The sequence below is a fragment of the Saccoglossus kowalevskii genome, chromosome 10 (genome assembly GCF_978046115.1).
Source record: "Saccoglossus kowalevskii chromosome 10, keSacKowa6.1, whole genome shotgun sequence".
NCBI classification, from domain to species: domain Eukaryota; kingdom Metazoa; phylum Hemichordata; class Enteropneusta; family Harrimaniidae; genus Saccoglossus; species Saccoglossus kowalevskii.
Genome location: NC_140650.1, coordinates 20,094,817 through 20,114,939, shown reverse-complemented (window position 1 = coordinate 20,114,939; position 20,123 = coordinate 20,094,817). Strand labels below are relative to the sequence as shown.

Here is a 20,123-nt window from a genome sequence, read left to right as displayed (position 1 = left end):
TTGTAATTCCAGGAATTACCCCCATACGTGCATCCATTTTCCACCTTGGTATCACCCAGCCCTGAAAACAAACTCTTAATACCACGCTGAAGCGTTTGGTAATAAGACTGTAGCCTGAGGTTGTAACCCAAGTAAAAAAACGTTCGTTTAAATATTGATATTCATTAAGCTTTTGGAATGACGTGCTTTCAATAAGCGTGTCCAAAGGCCTTGATTACTGCGTTCCATTTGCCTATGAATAAAGAATGACACCTTGACGACCATAACAAATATCAAAGTATTGATCAGAAATTTTATAGAAAAAGCTGAGATTATCATTGCCTTATTTACCATTATGTACCACGTGTTACGTGGCAGTACCAAGTATTCTTTTCCTCTCTTTCATCCTACAGCTAAGATTGGTATTATGCGGCTATTCATAACAAAGTCCACGAAATGAACTAACTGCGGCAGTCACGATTGAGTCAATCAATAGCATTGCCATAAAACAGCAGTCTTTACCATTCAGGCACAGCATGAATCGTCTCGCACCGACAGATTCGGTAAGTTTTTAAGTGAGGTATATTCATTTCACCGTTAAACGTTGAATACTTATTGCTGTTTTGAACATTACTAATATATACTGAAAGAGTTATTAGTTCCACTATGGCAATCAAAGGTGTGGCTGTCGGGGTAATGACCGACGTAAATTCACAAATGAAAAAAATCCAGTTGCTAAAGCATATCTGGTAAAGCAAACGTGCAATTAAAATATATCTCATGTACTCAGGAAAACACAAATCAGCAGTCGCGTGTTTCAAGGATGGCAAAGTATGTCATTGGACTCGCAACGTTGACAGTGATTGGTTCAGGTGCAGCTATTGGTGGTGGTTTGTTGTTGGGTACAAAATCATCAGGTAAGTTAGTATATGTGGAGTTGATTGTTGTATACACCGGAAGGTACATGTATGAGGTGATGGGGCGTATTTGTGAACGACTAAACTTTGAAAATCTTGTATGGTGAAATTGCATTCCTGAAAATGTGTACATATTTAATTAAATTGAAATAAACTTAAATTTTGTTGCCAAAGTTAGGATTTACATAGAACTAATTTACTGTTCATTTATAACTATACTAATATATAACACTTTTACGCCAATAAAACACCTTTGTCTAGATTTGTTTTCACCATGTTTAATATATGCAACATTACGATGTATATAATACACTATAAATTTAGGTCTGACAGAGTTCCAGTTTTAAATTAGTTAGTCACATATGGGGATGGAAATGATCTCAATTGTACAGGAATGACAATGAGTATCATTTTTTTAAACAATGCAAAACAAATCCGACCTCACAGGTTATCGAGGGATATGCTATACGCCAATCTGTAACTAAGACATGTTTAATTCAATTCTCAGAGCAATACGGTCAGAATTCTTAAAATCTTTAATAATATTAACAATGGAAGAAAATCTTTATACTTTGCTAATGGCTAAAAAAAACTGTTTGACCCATAGAAGCAGAGCTTCCAAGCTCTTTAAAATTAAGCTGTTAATTTCAGCTTGCAGATACATATGATTGTAGGCTGTATTGCTTGGCAACCAATATACACAGATACGCAATTGTAAATTAATTAGCATGTCTATGGTCAGAATAGACATAACTTTCATGCATTATTTTCATTGAGTTACCTAAATTGATTTGAACCAAGAAATACACCATCAACATTTCCTCCATTCATTACAAAATAATACTGGAAAAAATGTGGTATATGGTGCTTAGTACATAGATGTTTTTACAGACGCAGCCAGTGATACATTTCGAAAATAAAAATACAAAATAAACGCAATCAGAGGCGCCGACCACGTGCGGTGGAAATAAATAGAACGCGTTGTGACTCTGTCTCACCAGCTCCATATACTTATGCTATTTCCTAACGCACTTATATATAATACATTGACGAAAAACACCACAAGAAAAATGTAAATCAGGCTTGTAATTACTAGTAACTCAACTCGAACGCAATATTCATCACTGTAAAAGTGGATAAATTCAAACCAGCCAGCTCATGACCGAAGACGTCCGGTCGTCTTCCTTGATATCCTCGCTAACTCATCATAATCGTGGTGGTGAACTGTTCAGCTGAATTTTCAAAAGATGGATATTCAATTCATATTCATCCCAACTTATTTGAATATTCTGTCGGAAATGTGAGACATTGTTCAAAAAATTCTATACAGGGATATGTCTGATGTCAACTAGTAATACGCAATTATCCAGGCAGTACTAGAAATCATTGCTGATACTAATCATGTTTTGTATTTGGAAGTTGGATACTTGAACGTGTAGTCCCCGGGCGTGAAGTAGACGAGCATAATCGTACTGTCACATGTTTTTTGTCTTAGCCTTGTATTTTCGTCTTAACCGTCGCAGTTCGCTTTATTGAACGTTTAGTTTGATAATTGATAGATGTGCTGTACACAAGTTTATTTAGAATTTCAATTGTTATCGTTATTTCGTGATTCGTCGAAACAGAAAGGCTGCTAATCCTTGGGGGCGAGGCTACGTCACGGACGTTCTACGTTGCTAAGACGCGCACCACTGTACCACGTATTTCTATGGGCTTTGTGCGCGCTGCTGTGGAACGCCGGTGGAGCCGGTGAAAACTCGAGAAAACAACAGAAACTCAACTTTGAAGTAATCCTGAACAACCAAATTCATATATGTTACACACGTAGGGCTAATCTTGTTACACTGTTCAGGGGACTCTCAACAACCTTCGCAAAGTACCGTTTTCTGCGAGTTTTTGGTCTTTGTTTTCACCGCGAGGGTTGCCAGGCGGTAGAAAATACCCGGATGTCCGCCTCCGAGGTATCCTCCTACGCATGTAGAGTGCGCCATCACAGGTCATGTTAGAATCGCACTAAAACGTTTGTTTATGACAGGCAGCCATGATGAAAAGCTACGGGCACATTTATATGTAGCTCTGTGTACAGGTCTGTGAATGTGGAGGCGCTCCTATTCATCGGGACCTTATCTGCGCCCCAATACACAGCCCTGTGAACGACCATAGGCATTTTCAAAAACACTACAGATGTCATACAAAATGTCTCATTTCGGGACGAATTCGTACCTTTTTGCACCAAAAGCAGCGTCGATCACCTTAACATACTGTAATGAACACTCGGTTGTTGAATTGATGTACTGTAGGGGAGTTTTGGATGTTAAAACAGACTATTTATTGCCCAAAATGCGTATACACGGTACTTAAGTATATAAACAGAGACGCCATTTTGGTCACTTTTTACTATGACGTCAGAGCTGAATGACGAAAACGTGTTTTCTATGAGGAAAATCAATATAAAACTTGTTTTACAAATAATTGTTGTGGTTTTTGACTAAAATGTTTAAATGTTCAGTTATTTTCAAGAAAAAATACTTTAATTTTAAAAAGTAATATATTATTTTGTTATCCATCATGCTTGGCAGAAAAAGTATACTAAATCTTAATGATGGAGGTTATAGCTGCTACAGATGTGTCTCAAATATATACAGCTCAACACAACATCTGTGATCGAAGATGGGTGGAGACTGCTCAACATGATGGGTTTTTAAAATTAAAAATAAATAAAAATAAATTAAATTTTAGTTATAATACATCATTTATTTATGTTAATTTTCAAAATAAATACACAATAAATGAATAATAAATTCATGAAATATTTATTGAACAGTTGTATTCATGTTTCTTTATAGTGTTCGTTGAACGGGATTCGATGAAAGTACATGCAGATTTCTTTTTCGCGGCTGTGACGTCAAGAAAAAGTTGTATCACGTGATCACCGTTAATCAATTAAGTCACGCGTGATTCAAGATGGCTGCCACAGTTTGTTGACAAATGCGAGTTTGACGACAAAACGTGAATTTTTCCACTTTATAATTGTCAAGACATGCGTAAGGTACAAACCGAGTGTTCATTAAATGTTATTCAAACGATCGGTGCCATTTACTGATGGAGGATGGTTAAGTTTCTGAAACAAAATGTAATTTTCCATGCCACGTCCGCTGGGGATGTGGGGTTTTAGAAAATCATAGTGACCGTTCACATGGCTGTGTTGGGGTGGCGTAAGAAGCCCAATGTAAATATCACCCCTACACATCCATGTACGCAGGGCTAATTTATATGCAGCGTCTACCGAACATTGCAACCGAAATACTGCTTTAGAGACCCAACGATGTAAGTCTATAATCTTCTGAACGTTTATTTGAGACGTGTCATGTTACCTTGTGTTACTGGAACTGTGTGATACTTCTACAGTCATTCATAAAGTGAGATCGTTGCCTCATGGTTACAAATAGTTTCACAGTTACTTTCACAGTGCCTGTATTGCTTTTATGTTATAGAATTCACCGTGTTTTAAATAAATCTGACCTAAACCGACGCACTGGAGGGATGATTATTTGAGCATGGTTGACACTAGTATGGGTATGATAGACGCAGTTTGACCCCAGAACAATGAACATATATTCAGTGTGAGACTGTTGCTTTCAGGTTGTGTTAATACAAATATGATTTAAACTTGTCTCTTCCGTTGTCAACGTATTCAATATACGGAAATAGCATGTGTGTGTGCGTTTGCGTGAGTGAAATATGCGGGTGAGATTTCTCGTCGCAACGCGTTCTATTTATTTCCAACGCGCGTGGTAGGCGCCTTTAAATGCGTTTATTTTGTTATTTCATTCTCGAAATCTGTCGCTGGCACTGTTTATTTTGTCATTTCTCACAACTGAATGTCCAAGCTGACTGTTTTGGCTGTAAAATTATATAGATCCACAATGTAACATCAAAATCACATTTCATAGAAAAACTTCATAGAATGAAGCATACGAAATTATATGTAACAGCATAACATATAATCAATGATTAATTCAAAAAATTCCATGATATGAGTCAACTGTACAAGCAAGTTCACACTTCAGTATACGTAAATGCATTGTTTCATGCTGACGGGCTGCGATTATCTTTTGAATTTGGTCTATTGGTATTGTTTTTCATATCATTTCGGTTTTCAATAACCTGTTTTAAAGTTTCGAAACCAAATGTAAGATGTATCACATAATTTATTAAAATGTGTATCAATAATGCTCAGACGCCAGAAAATAGCTTACGACAGTGAACTGATAATTCAATAACATAATATTAGTAACATTCTGGGTAATCCATAATACTTACGTTTTTCATCGTTAAAATGTTAATCGTTGCTATTTATACATATTCACAGATATTGATGAGTGTCTGGTTGACAATGGTGGATGTACTCATAAATGTATTAATATTAAAGGCAATTTGACATGTGACTGTTGGCCTGGATTCTACTTGGGTTCTGATGGCTCGTCCTGTTATGGTAAGTATCAACAACATATTTTGTTCAGCGAAAATTCAGCAATTTCAACGCAACCAAAATTAGGAAAAGACAAAACAAACTGAATACATCAATAATAGAGCCACAGCCACACGTGTAGTACATAATCTCGGTAGATGTAGTAATGTTATTTTGAATCAAATAGTCGTCTACAATTATGCGACTCTATTTTTAAATTTATCTTTAGTTTTTAGTCCCTTTGTATAGTGTGCTCAGTACAAGTTTGGTTTATAAAACCACGGCCATATATTCTGGATTCTCAAGCATGTTTTAAAACCAACACCATCCTTTGTTCTGACCATTTAGTTTAGATCATTTCGGTCTATCAAAACATTTAAGCACACATAACTTAACGAAGAAGTTTTGATGTATTTTCAGTTATTTAATTTTTTTCTATTTATATTGTATCTGTACCAGCTTAGGTTTTAATGTAGAGTTACTGTTTTTGTATGTGCCTTCTACTATATCTATACTGTCTAGTGCATTTATACATTTGTGAAACTTGATACAAGTTTTGGTCAGAGGGTTAAGTGCTAAGAAAATTCTGTTATTTCCTACCGATCCAATATTTAGTATGTCTATATGCATATCATGTTAATCAGTGTTCAATATTCACAGACATTGACGAATGTCAGACTAATAATGGTGGTTGTAGTCATGAGTGTACCAATAGTGTTGGCAATTTCACATGTAGCTGTCGTGATGGTTTCAGCATTGACTCTGATGGTTATTCATGTTATGGTAAGTATCACTAAACATATCCTGATCAGTGAACACACTTTACATGCATAAAAATAAATTATCTATGGGCAAAGTTTTCATATTTGGTAGCATGTATAGTTTACATGTGACACAACGCTCATCTTCATTAGGATGTTATCACATCACAAGTCTCATGGTCGGTTGGTCGATGACTAAATCGGTCCCTTCCCCACCATCAGGCTTGACGTACTAAAATAATAATCTGTTGGAGGGCGGTGAGCTAATGCCATCCATACCCGAATCTTAAAATGCAGACGTTGTTTGGAACAAACTATCTTCATCCTGCCGACCACTTTGAACTTTCCAAAATTTAATATTTGCGGTTGTTTCACAAATAACATAAACATTGAATACGTTCTCACATGACAACATCACGATCATCACACGGAATGAAAAAAAAAGTAGTTCCGCGGGGGGAAACACCACGCCGAATAACGTCATGCACTGTCAAAATGTAAAATAATTTAAAGATATTCGTAAATTGTGTTTCATTCTTGGCATAATGTAATAGTCTCACGAAGTACTTAGTGAAACACAAGCTGGATTTTAAAAGGGAAGAAGCAATGTAAAACAAATTCACGAATTATTAGTAAAAACTAGCAAAACAATAAAATGTGTTTTCTCCATAAGCCCCAAAACAGGTTTCGACAGAGGCATAGCATGGGAGCATTGTAGTGCACAATAGAAAATATAATATTTGCACAACAATGACTCGCCTAATACAGCACTTGTATCAGAAAGTTTGAACAAAAGTACGGTAGTTTAGTTTTGTTTGGTTTGATACAAAATTCGGTGTCCGACATTTAGATGTATCATATTAGTCACGCTTCACTCCGAAAAAAATTATGGAGTAGATATCAAGGCAAGAAAAAGTCAGAAAAATTATGAAAACATTCTAGCAGAAATACTTGTTATACAGTCACAGAATATGAAGATTCTGCAAAATGTAAGCTTTTTCAAATATACTGATGCCACAATAACAACAGATTGTACCAAAAATAAGGTTAAACACAGAATTAAAACAGCTACTAGTACACTGACTAGACTAGAGTAAACCAAACGATAAAATCTGATTTTCAATAAAAATAATAAATACGTTGATGACAGATATTGTAACATCAGTTTCATTCTATTGAACCTTAGTAGAAACCGAAGTGTTACAGCGGGCTGTTATTTATTAGTTATAGGGAAAAGACAGACAGGGCAGCCAAAGAGACGGGGGATGGACGATGTCACATGACTAAACTCAAAGACAATGAACTTGAGCTATTTTGCAACACGACTTGTCTGTAACTTAGTTCAACATCTTTGTGAATGCTGTGTTACGTTCAAAATTGCCTTATCTTATATTTTTGTGACAAGTTAACCAGGATCTTTATTTATATGAAGCCTGGAAATGACTCGATATATTCACAATATATATATTCATATACATTGATGTAGTTAATGATTGATGTATATGTGTTATAGGTGAAAAGCGGAGACAATAGTAGTGCGTATAATGTAGAACAAAGTCAACCACATGAGGCATAGAATACCAACAGTGTGATCCGTCACTTTCAATTCAATATACCACAGCACTGCAGTACAACATTATCAATAACGTTAAATACTCTGTATTACAACGTGGTGACAATTCATCAATCGGTGGTCATGCATATTTGGTACAGAAGGCACAGAAAAAGCACAGAATGTCATGTTTTGAGGGAAACATTTCGTCTGTACAAATTATTTTTTGGTCTTAGAATACATTTCCATGACCGTAGTGTTAAAATAAAAGAACATTTACCAGCCATAATCTCCACATAAAGTAGAAATAACATTCTCATGAATACACTCTTTGAAAAAGTCGCACTGGGTAATTTACAAGTACAAGAGCACAACATATATATCTAGACATATCCAGTTTGAGGCCAAAAACGAAACATTTTACAACCACTAGAAACTATAATACTTAAAAATTAACAAAATTAGCCGCCATGTTTCTTTGAGTAAAATTATACGGAAGTTCTATTATATTCCCAGACAATGATGAGTGTATGGTTGATAACGGTAGATGTAGCCAAGTGTGTACTAATGATATTGGAACGTACACATGTAGCTGTCGAGCTGGTTATATTATGGATTCTGATTCTCATTCTTGCAATGGTAAGTATCTATCAATTTTGACAAGCTATATATTTCTTGCTGTAACTTGATACTGAGTAGAAATAAAATGTTATTTTGGGTAAGAAGAGATGTCAGATATTACATAATGTGCATGGGAAGTAACAACACACGACAGAACAATAACAATTGGGTAAAAAAAACGTTTTGAATTCATGAATTACGAATAGAAATTAAATGACAGAAGCCACGCACAGAATTACAATACTGTTTGTCACAACTACACTACATATATTAATCACAAGAATTGACTAATAGTAAAACTAGTATATAGCTGTTTAGACCGATAACTATGATATATAGTACGCACTAATTGGCAATCATTGTCCCAAGCCATAATCGGTATATGTTGAAACTAGCAAAATGTAAATATGTTTATATTTTCAATAATAACTTTCAGTTGGTTATATGTGATTGTTGATAAACCCCCAATGCAGTCCAATAAATTAATAAAGATATCTGGCACTGTGATATCAAGTTAACTATGCTTTATTTGCAAATATGAACTTTTTTCAGCTTCAGTCGTGATCGTTGCATGTCCTAATCACACAAAAGTATAATTCTTATAGGAATTTACAAAGCTAAATGGAACTGCAGCAATGTCATATGATATAACAGCATTGCAACTGCTCCAACGTTGGGTTAAACAATGAGGAAGACGTTTGTTTCCCATTACATGTACTGTAGGATGTTAAATGCTTCCTCTTCATATGAAATAATATGTGGACGTTTAACAAATGCCTGTTTTAGGGGTGAAAACTATCTGGATAGAACAAATTGCTTGATGACACAGAATATATGTTGTTTGTTATTACCAAGTAAACTTATGTGACATATTCGCAGATATTGACGAGTGTCTGATTGAAAATGGTGACTGTGTTCACGAGTGCACCAATACTGATGGTAATTTTACATGCAGCTGTTGGTCAGGTTTCGCCATGGCTGCAGATGGTTCATGCATTGGTGAGTATTAATTACTAATTTTAACCAGCGACGTTTTGATTCTTCTAGAGCAAAGAATGACAGAAAAGGGCAAATTTGAACATGCCAGGCATACTACAAACAATTATACCTAAATTCTACAGAGATGACAACATTTGATTCAATGTATATCACCAACAAAAATGATTAAACATGTAGTACGAATAACAAAATTGTAATTGTTCGACACATATTTGCACATGAATCTCGTAAGTGGCTACTCTCAATAAATTATTACTAGAAAAGTAGGAAAAAGGTATATAAACATGTGGTTATAATCAGGCTTTATGGTATTGCATCGACATTCCCTCCCACGGTATTTTTGTCATTTCATATTTATGCATTGAAATCTTTAAGAGCTCCGAAAAATAATAGACATATTATTATAACCAAATAAATTAAACATATGTTGTACTGTACCTACTTGCTAGTACAGATACTATTGTAAAAGTATGTTCTATTATGCCTACTTGGTAGTACAGGCACTGTTGTAAAAGTATGTGTTCTGCGACATTGCTACATTATATTATATATTCATAGACATTGACGAGTGCCAGACAAACAATGGTGGATGTAGTGATTATTGCACCAATGATGTTGGTGCATATACGTGTACCTGTTCAAATGGTTATTTTTTGGATTCAGATGGCCACTCATGCTATGGTATGTATTAAAGACAGATTACATTCATATATTACTATTAAATATAACAAATTCAAAACACAGGCTTATATATATTACTTATCAGTGTGTGAACTAACCTAATTCATAAAACAAGCAGTGTACTGTTTTGCTTTACATTAATTTATATTTTTAACGACCCGCAATTTATTCATAATTTAACATATTAATTATAATTGTGATATTATAACAGTTTTAATCTACATGAAAATGTTAATAAATGGGGTTATTTGATGTGCGTATTACGAATATGACGTCGCTTAAAGTGACCCAGTTTTACTTTTCCCGCCGGAAAACACAATTTTAATCGTTTGTTTATGACATTAAATTGTGTATTAGTCACCCAAACGTTATAGCTTACGTTTGATTTTGCAAACAAAATATTTGAAACATCTAACGAATTGAAAAGAAAAGAAAAGTTAGGAAAAATGTTAAGTTCACTGCGTTGTTTACTGTTATTCTGTATATGGAACATAAGACATGGTACGAGTTGAAAAACGAACAGAAAAATATTTAATGTAAAATATCTAATGATTTATTCGTGTGTGCACATGATTCAAGAACACATCTGTACCATATTAAATTGTTAGACATGAAATTAATGAGTTTACTACCCGACTTGTTCTCGACACAAATAGTGTATACACAGTTACAGTAACAGCTGTGATTGACACATTTGCGTGCATACATTCATTTACTACTACAACTGTAAATAAAGTCTTAATCTGTTGAAAAAGACCATCATTGCACCCTTAAACCAGCGGCCATCTTTTCTTACATGCAAATAATTTAATATACAACGTCGTTATATAGCGTATATGTTATGCTTTGGATGTTACAAATTGATTCTAATGACACTGGAAATGTTTAATTAAAAAATAAAACTTGGGTGATTTATTTTCAGGAAAGATCAGGTTGAAGGAATGGCATACAAACATAGGTATCATCCATGGTACCTTTCTAGAAAAGATAATCCGTCCAGACCTCTTTATTTGCAACACACTAATGGGCGACTATCTTTCATAACTGGTGTTTGACATACCACAAAAATTAAAGCATATTTATTTTATTGTGCAGGTCCTACAGTGGAATGTTCAAGATATTTCATCATAAATGAAAGATTACCCTTTCTAGAATCACAGGCTCGGTGTGCTGAATTTAATGGGACGATGGGGATTATTAATTCTGACGAAAAGTACACTGCTGTGGACACTTTCTTTGCGGAAGTTCGACCAAATGCAAATGCGTGGGTTGGAGCTAAGAGAATATCCGGAGAGTTCTTCTGGCTTGATGGCAGTGAATTCGATCCTGCGATGTGGGCGAATAACCAACCTATCAACCAGGATTGTGTATACAAAGGGTAAGCAAACCATTATTGTTCGATGTAAAGTAACTAAACTATGTTAAGGATTTCATAATGTTTGAGGTATACAATATATGTATGTTGCCCGCATCATCACACCCTAAAATGGATATGTTTATGATATATGACACTCAAATATTCGTAAAATACATGTTATATATGATTCGATTCGATCTTCATTGATAACATTTGTTTCACGATCTGTACGACATTTTCTCAGCTTTATATTTTTAACCTGTCACGCTATTAAAATGAAATGTATGTAACGGTGGTTGAGGTTTTCTTATATGTAATAGAGGCGCAGAGTCAAGGAATAGTAACTAATCGTAATTTATTTTCTCTCTGCATATAAGACTTACAAATTGGGTACATAACTGTGAATTAAATGATTTTACATACATATGGTATATTTCTTCATTTTTATGTTACCATATTTATGTTGCAAAATTGTCAAATACAAACGTAAGAATAGGATTAGTTTAGAACAGTGCGTTAAGCCATGGATTAGTTTGAATAATAAGGAAGTTTGTTTACGATATCGCGATATCACACATTATTGTTGTTATAAATTTGGCATACAATAAAAAATTATTTTTGACATTCTATGTTTTCCTTCTGTTCAGAAAACTTAGTAGCTATTATTACCAAACGCTTCAGCGTGGTATTAAGAGTTTGTTTTCAGGGGTGGGTGATACCAAAGTGGAAATTGGATACACATATGTGGGTAATTCCTGGAATTGCAATAGAGAGGGTTCAGGCCGAAATACAATATATAGTGTTTCCATGTTTCGTCTGATATTTCTGTGGTTTTCTGCTGCTGTAAATAATACAAGATTTGTTCCGAAATTTAGTGTGTTGTGTGCACTCCAGGGTTATTCGTTTTTTGCTCAAAACACCCCTATTTTGTAATGGCAAAGTCGAATAGTTTCACTCCCACTGGGAAATCTGCATTGTTACTTGAGTGAGAGCTAATTAAACACATTTCCCAGACCGGCGAAAGTGTATGCAACAGCCAATTTTAACAGCCTGTCACGTGATTTTACTCTGAATGTCAACATGAAAAGGGGCTAGTCCATTTTACGCAGGAATAATTGGGAGTGGAATATGTGAGGGATAGTATCAACAGAGATGTGTATACTGAAAAGTAATATCTATCCTTCTTTTGCATTTTAGTATACTGGTTTGAAGATGTTGAATTTGCATGATTTGCGATGTTTTTTTTTACTGAAACTCCTCTATTGATCGAATACCGGGTTTGAAGGAGAACGGCACACCACGTGACTCGTTTTAATACAATGGTGAAGGGTTGTTACAATGTAAAAGTTCCTCCACAGAATTTGCATTGGCAAACATACCATGCTACTTTGGTACTCCACTGACAGAACGACTTTCGTCGTCAGCGGTCGTCGCTGAGCTGCACGCTACAACTTTGCTTGTGATGTAGCTTGTTAGCCGTTGATTGAATGAATCTTGATTACCGGTTAAAATTGTGCTCATTTGGCGTTGGTAATCTTTATTTGGAACTGGGTAACGCCGCAACGTCTCGAACAGAGACCTCCTGGTACTTCGATGTTGATGGTTGCGCCTCCATGACAATCGCTAATTTTACTGCGGGGGGGGGGGGAATCTTCTTCTTCACTGGTTGCCATGGTAGCTGTGGGCTAGGATTGTTTTTCCAATTTGTGACGGTACGACCTGCCTGTCATGTATGAACAAAATTATCCAAGCCAAAAAAAATCTCAGAGATGAGTTAAAAGCCGTGGCTGGTGAAAAGTTACCCCAACGTCCATTGGGGTCAATTTTCTCGGTAATGAAAATAGACATAAAAAACAGTAAATTGTTGCCCACACTCAAGTTGACTAGATGAGCTACGTCCGTACTTTTTAATCATAGAAATGTAGGGTGTGGTACATTTGGCGTGAAGGTATTATAAAAGAATCAGGTTTTGGTTGTTCCCATGAAAACGGTGGTCAGAATTTGTTTTCAGATTATACAAAACTTTGTGCCCACACTCAAGCTGAGTAAAATGAGCTATGTCAGAGGTGTTGTATCCTAAATTTGTTGGAGGAGATACATTTAACGCCAAGCAATCAGTTTTTTGGCTGTTTCTATGGCAACGGTGGACACATTTTCCCCCAAGATTTTTGCTAATGAAGGTGTGACCTACCGGCTAGGTTTGAGAGAAATCGGCCAAGACACACAAAAATGTGTTTAGGGCAATCCCAGTGGAGCGGATCGCCAATACCATGTTCATTTGCATATTGACAGTGAAAATACCAAAAACATTAATTGCATGGGTGATATGCAAATTAGTTTTAGTAAAAATAAGTGACTGCCTAGAAGTACCATTACTGTTCAAATTTTATTTCACTCGGCAAGTATATTCATGTACCCAAGGGTAAAATACCGTACTTCAAAATTACCGTACTTCAAAATATATTTTATTTCTGCTGTTTCGAAAAACGGTACTCTTGAAAGGACAACTTTGTTTGCTCTCATACCTCATTTGCATATGTGGTGTGGAAATACCGATTTTGATTTCAGGGACGAATTAAAATAAACTTCATTTTCACCGTAAACATTTTTCTACTAAAATAAATTCCAGTGACAATGTCATTTCCCTCATATTGAGACTTAACACAGCACAGTGAAAATTTGATTCACACGTTAATGTTTGAAAACGAAAATAAATTAAGTGAAATTCTATGTGACTTCATGAGAGTTTGAAATGAACAAATTATATGACACCCAACCCTACCACTCCATACACAGTGTAAACTACACCCCCAAAACATCCATTCACCAATGTATTCTATTTGACTTCAGGAGAAATTTAAATAAACAAATTATATGACAACGGACTTAATTATAATTTCAGTTTCTAGTTCAGCACTGGTTAAATAAACTACCTGGTGTTTATGCCATCTTGAAATTATTCAATGCCTACATCAGTGACTTCAAAATCTATGTTTCAATCCCAGGAATTCCACTTGCTATTAATTGCATGGGAGTGTCAGTCTTTTATTTTCTATTGTAATGTCAATTTCTTGAGATTACTCGGGACATGAAGCTGTCACAGACCGTCTAGATGATGTAACTAAATCCTGGTATAAGCACCAGTTAGGCAGTCTTGAACTATGCATGTGAAGCCAGCTGAGAGGTATATCCAATTCTATAATATAATTCTCATTGTTTGGTAACTAATTGCTGCAAATGCAACAAAATTCAATATAAAAATATTACCCACACAGCATTCTACAGGTTACTTGTAATATTTTTACTTTGAATTTGTTATCGAGTTATCTAACTTGTCATTGTATTCGATTTTTGTAAGCGTACACGTGTGCAATATAATTTTATGCTACTACAAATAATTATCTAAATTATTTTTATTGTAGATGGAGTTATAACCACAAATATTATACTGGTGATTGCGGGATGACACATCCAGCTTTCCTGTGTGAAGAAAACGGTAAATTTTAATATGAAAATTACATAAATTCCACGTTATCCCTTATTTTGATGTAATGAATACAAGTATCCGTCTGTCACTTATAACATGCGTGTTGTAACTTTCTCAGTTGAGAAAACGTTATACACGAATTGACCAGGGTTATTATTTAAAAAAAAGAATTTCTGGAGCAGATCAGGCAACAAACTTAAAATAAATCGCAATTTCTGTCGCAACTGTCCAAACATACTATATCTTATCACGATCTGATTGAAGATGACGGAATGACAATAATTTTAATTCCAAAATTATATTGAAATTAGAGATTCATCCAATACTGAAGCGGATCGCAGTCCTATGTGTTCAGTCAGGTTTAGTGTGTAACAATCGCATCATACTACTATATAGCTGGTGTACATGTATAATACAAACATTGCATCTAATCCCTCTGTAAATGTTATCGTGTTTCTATCTTTGGCAGTATGTTAAGCAGGAATTGGTGGGCAGAGTGACATGTCGTCGTGGGATATGAACTATAAACTTAGCGAATTTAGTATTGAATGTGTCAGTTTGTGACAGTATGCATTATCAAATAACGAATAACACACAGTTGCTCTAAGACGCTACATCTCGGGTTATATCTTTATGAGACTGTATATTCTATTTGTAAATCATACGTTACAACTAATTTGTATGAATTGCACATTGTATTTTTTATACAACATAATACTTGTTTATTTGTTTGTTTTGCTATTGCTATTGCCAGATTAAAGCTGGTGCTAAACCTAACATATTGTCGCCTGTTATCTTACTTTCATCTGTCTAATCATTAAGCATTCCATCACCTTTTTCAAAACTTTAATTTCATAAATTACCCGCCATATTTTATAATACTCTTTGATAGCTGAAAACCAGGCATCCCAAATATATGAGACGACTATGTGTTCTAGTAAAAAAAAAATCTACATGTGTAGGACAAAATAAATGACCTATTAGAACGTGTTCATTGTGGTTAGGATGTGCGATATTACAATCCTCTTGTTATATGACGGCAGACAGTTCATTACATCTTATTATCTCCTAATATTACTCATATGAAAGCCAATTTAATCGTGTGTTTTCAAGTATCTGTGTACGCATGTTCGCCCTCCTGTATTCGGTCATATCTCACATTTGCCCGGACCGATCAAGTTGAAACTTCAAAATATATCTAACATCGCATCGGAACTATGCATCAGCATTTGTCATGGTCATGGTAGCTATTTTGTTTTAAAGCACGTGGTTCAAGATTTATGTGTTTAACATGCATGGACTGATCAAGTTTCAACTTCACACGTACATTATATCGCAGGTATGCACACACAGATTACATACTTCTAACACTGGCAGCGCTCTCAATTTCTTTACAGTTAGAAGTGGAAAGGAGTTGAGAACGCCATTAATGTTAAAAGTGTGATATGTCCATGTATTTTTTTTATTCGATTAAAACTAGATCTCGCACAGTTCATTATTTGATGCTTTTCATAAACGTATGGTTTCTGTTATTATGTTCGGAATTACAAAAATATGATTGCAATGTAGCTGTGAGTTTTGGAACTGATATTCCAGGAAGGCGTGTCCAATATATTGCAGATAATGACAATATCCAAACGATAGGTGTGTTCAATACGTTTCACTAATGTCAATGGAAAGACAACAAAGTGGTCCATCATATAGTAGATAGGCACAATGAAGGAAATAATTTATGCTCATAATGCTCATATGCTCAGTGGAATGGCCGTATTGCGGACCGATAGGAACATATTCTTGTAGAACCTGTTCTGACTAGTATTTTGTTATCAAAGATATTCAACTTCCATGAAGGCAAGTTGTAATCAGATGATATTATCGATCTACCTGATGATAACAGTGTTGATAATGGGTGATTCAATGTCAAAAAAAGTCAAGTTGCTGAGACATAAACGGCCATTCATGATTCACCTACAGATGAATTAGATACTAATTACTCGCTAACGACTCATTGCTGTGAAGTGTATGGTATTTAAAAAAGAAATGATCACCTTATTCACATAAAAAAATGTGTACTAATCAATTATTGGATAACGCTGGTCTACTTTGATATGCCAAAAAACAGCTTTCATTCTTCTGTTGCAATAACGTTGGTTGCAAAATAGTATCCATTTAAGAAAATGTTATGCAAGTATGTGTTGAAGAGAGGGTCATTACACCAGGGAATTCCATGGTCTGGGAGTCATACATACAATGGAATATGTTGCCGTTATGTGCAATACATCATTCAAAAATATTGAAATGAAGCAGTAATTTTTTTGATGGGTACTCAAATAACTCGTCACAGCACATCTCGGACGTAACATGGAACTGAAAAGAATATATATTTTCCATGTGACGAGGCCAGGAATATGAAATAATAAGAAGAAGAAATGTTTTTAGATTTATTAAACATGTTGAGAGGAATATCGAGTATCATTGTCGTGTTTAGGGAGTGTGCATCAGTATGTGACAACACATAAATGCAATGAATAATCTCTAGTTATGTTGTACAATATAAATTGATGCACTCAGAATCAATAAGTTTTTTTATGGAAGGTAGTGACAAGTGTAACGTTAACTCCTGATCATAGTTTTCGAGTGCACTTGTAAATTCAAGTGTGGAGTGGTAAAGTGTACAACAGTGCGTGTACAAACTGTAAAAGCTCCTGCACCAGATAATCTTCTTAAATTAAACAGTGCTTCCAGATTCCAGATTTGAATTCTATATTTCAATGTCTCTCATTCAATTGATATGTCACATATAAATCTTTGAAGACAATTACGTAAGTTTAAATTATAATAACATTTTCCATAAGACATTGGAGATCTAAAATACAAAGGTTGCTTGCACGTTTAGAGGGGTTAATTGTAGCCGTATATAGACTATATAATTTCCTCAAATATACATTAAAATTAATGTTTTTAAAAAAAACGTATTTCTTATCTTTTGATTTGTCTCTACTTTTTTCTGTTACTAAGCTGCATTGCATTATAACAAAATAATTGAAATACCTCCTGTTGAAGCTTTTTTGGGGTTGAGGCATTTTAACAATTTGACTGAATTGTCTAAAATATTGTTATGATAACATAGTTTATTATTTTTTATTGAATTCAATGATGTGCGGGTCATCACAAGATGGCAATCTCTCACCATCACTGAATTACTATCGCGCTAAAAAACTCGCGTGTGAAACTACGAAATCATTGAAACAAAATAAAAGAAAAAAAATGATACATATGATACCTATTAATTGTACTTTGCAAAGTTGTCAAGTTCGACCAGAGACCATAATAAAGATGATACACGCTGTACTGTACTGCAGTGGTCATGGCAATGCAAAGATTGACATCAGTCAAATGAGTTGGGAATATTTGATGCGATTTTATTTTGTGAGAGGTGACGGAATTTTTCTTTGGCGTTCAAAAGATTATACAGTTTGATATAGTCCTGTTATTTTCCATTGTGTCATCTTGAGCATAACTAATATTAACTATGTCTAACTGTCATGTTATGTAAGTCTATTTTTTATATTAGTCATTTGTCTACCAATGGTGTTGGCAATTTCCTAGGCTGGATTCAGCATAGGTGGGTTTTCATGTAACGGTTAGAAACATGAACACATTAAGATGAAGAAAACCAATTATCTATAAAGAACATATTAGTGTAGGTTCGCGTTCATTACATAACAATTCCACTCGTCTCTCTTCGGGGCTGTTTGGCGCAGTGAGGTGTATAAAAAGCCGTACGGGGCCCATGATACCACGAACAATACACAGTAAAGAATTGCATTCCAAAATTCTTACAAACTACAAAAACGAGGATTTCCGAAACCAATTTAGTATTGTAAGTAAGTGTCGGGATGAATGTAGCTTGTGCTTGTACCAACATTCAGTAGTCAAAATAAACTGTAGTCGCAAACTGCATGCCTAGAGCACCGTCTATCTCAGTAGTTGTCCCTATTTTCAGTAGTTGTACGTCCAAATGGAGTCAACGTGCGCGCGTTCTTTCCAGTTTCTGTTGCTGAGAATATCATTTGTGTGAAACTGAGCCAACGCGTGTTTTTTTCCGGGTAATTAGTTAAATAAATAAAAGAACAATATTATCACTTGTACACTGAATTCACAAAAGACACTAGTACCGATTATAATCATGTATTAGAAAGTAATTCAATTGAAACATATAATTCCAATAATGTATATTAAATGAAACAAGTTTCTAACCAATTTTCAAAACATGTTTCAAAGAACTCATTTTGGTAAGGGTTGAATATATATCGTTTATTTTACTCTACAAGCACAATATTGAATCAAATGTGATTTTATTGGGTATAAATTAGATATATGTACGTGTCTTCAGATGGTCAATACACTTCATAGTGTTGAAAACCACTTGAGCTGCTATGTATCTTGTTAAAATATCTCTGACTAACAAATTAGGATCTACAATTTCGATAAACCCTATTAAGGTTGCTTTGACGAAAAAAGGAAATTTTTAAACTTGAAGATATGTATGCTTAAAAACTCTTGCGTTGCAAGTAGTTAAAATTTAGCTATTCGTGCCGGGTATCAATTTATATTACACTGAAAAATATATAGTTTGATCTCGGATTAAACCCAGTAATACACGCATACCCATATTTTAGCCAAGTGTCCCGCTTCAGTGAGTGTTTAACATAATGTGCAAGAATCACAGAAAATATTTTTAAAAGTAATGAATTAAATCTTTTGTAAAAAATATGTGATGTAGCATATTTGAAAAAAAAATGTTACATAAACAACTGGGAAAGTTGTGGTTGTTTAAATTTGTTGCATAGTAGTACGTGACGCACTAAGATAAGTGTTTTCAACATCATCGATATATTCTTCATTTGTGGCCCAGTTGCACTTATGCAAAACTACACGTCCTATTGCTACTATACATGTAGATAATATTGCGAGTAATACGCCACCAACGACAGACCACTGCCAATCTGTTTCACGATCCTGTAAAACAATAGCATTTTCAAAATCAAAGAAAGCTTAGAAAGAACTCCATGTGCTGAGAGTATTGGAGACACATTAAATATAATTCGAAATTACTTAGCTGAAAACTAATTATGCAAATCAGAAAATTAATATGACCAGATTTGAGTGTAAAACTAATGAGGTCTGCGCAATGTAACAGAAAATCTATGTCTCCAAGTTTAATTGAAATGTGATTAGAACCAAAAAATTATGAATTATTATGCTTATTAGGGAATTAATATGAACAGATTTTTA

The 20,123-nt window shown here is 34.7% G+C and overlaps 1 protein-coding gene across 1 annotated transcript; it reads left to right on the top strand.

Annotated features, from left to right (window-relative positions):
* Positions 1-460: 460 nt before the first annotated feature.
* Positions 461-15,602, top strand: LOC144356777 (uncharacterized). Its single transcript, XM_085504748.1, has 10 exons — positions 461-542; positions 770-896; positions 5,269-5,391; positions 6,028-6,150; positions 8,197-8,319; positions 9,181-9,300; positions 9,859-9,981; positions 11,077-11,359; positions 14,761-14,834; positions 15,295-15,602. Exons 1-10 carry the CDS (start codon positions 516-518, stop codon positions 15,300-15,302), a joined length of 1,131 nt encoding a protein of 376 aa, XP_085360874.1. The 5' UTR covers positions 461-515; the 3' UTR covers positions 15,303-15,602.
* The last annotated feature ends 4,521 nt before the right edge of the window (positions 15,603-20,123 follow it).

Coding starts and splice junctions, on each gene's coding strand:
- LOC144356777 (XM_085504748.1), top strand. CDS start 516: ATGAATCGTCTCGCACCGACAGATTCG. Junction 8,320..9,180: donor TGATTCTCATTCTTGCAATG/GTAAGTATCTAT, acceptor ACATATTCGCAG/ATATTGACGAGTGTCTGATT. Junction 9,301..9,858: donor TGCAGATGGTTCATGCATTG/GTGAGTATTAAT, acceptor ATATATTCATAG/ACATTGACGAGTGCCAGACA.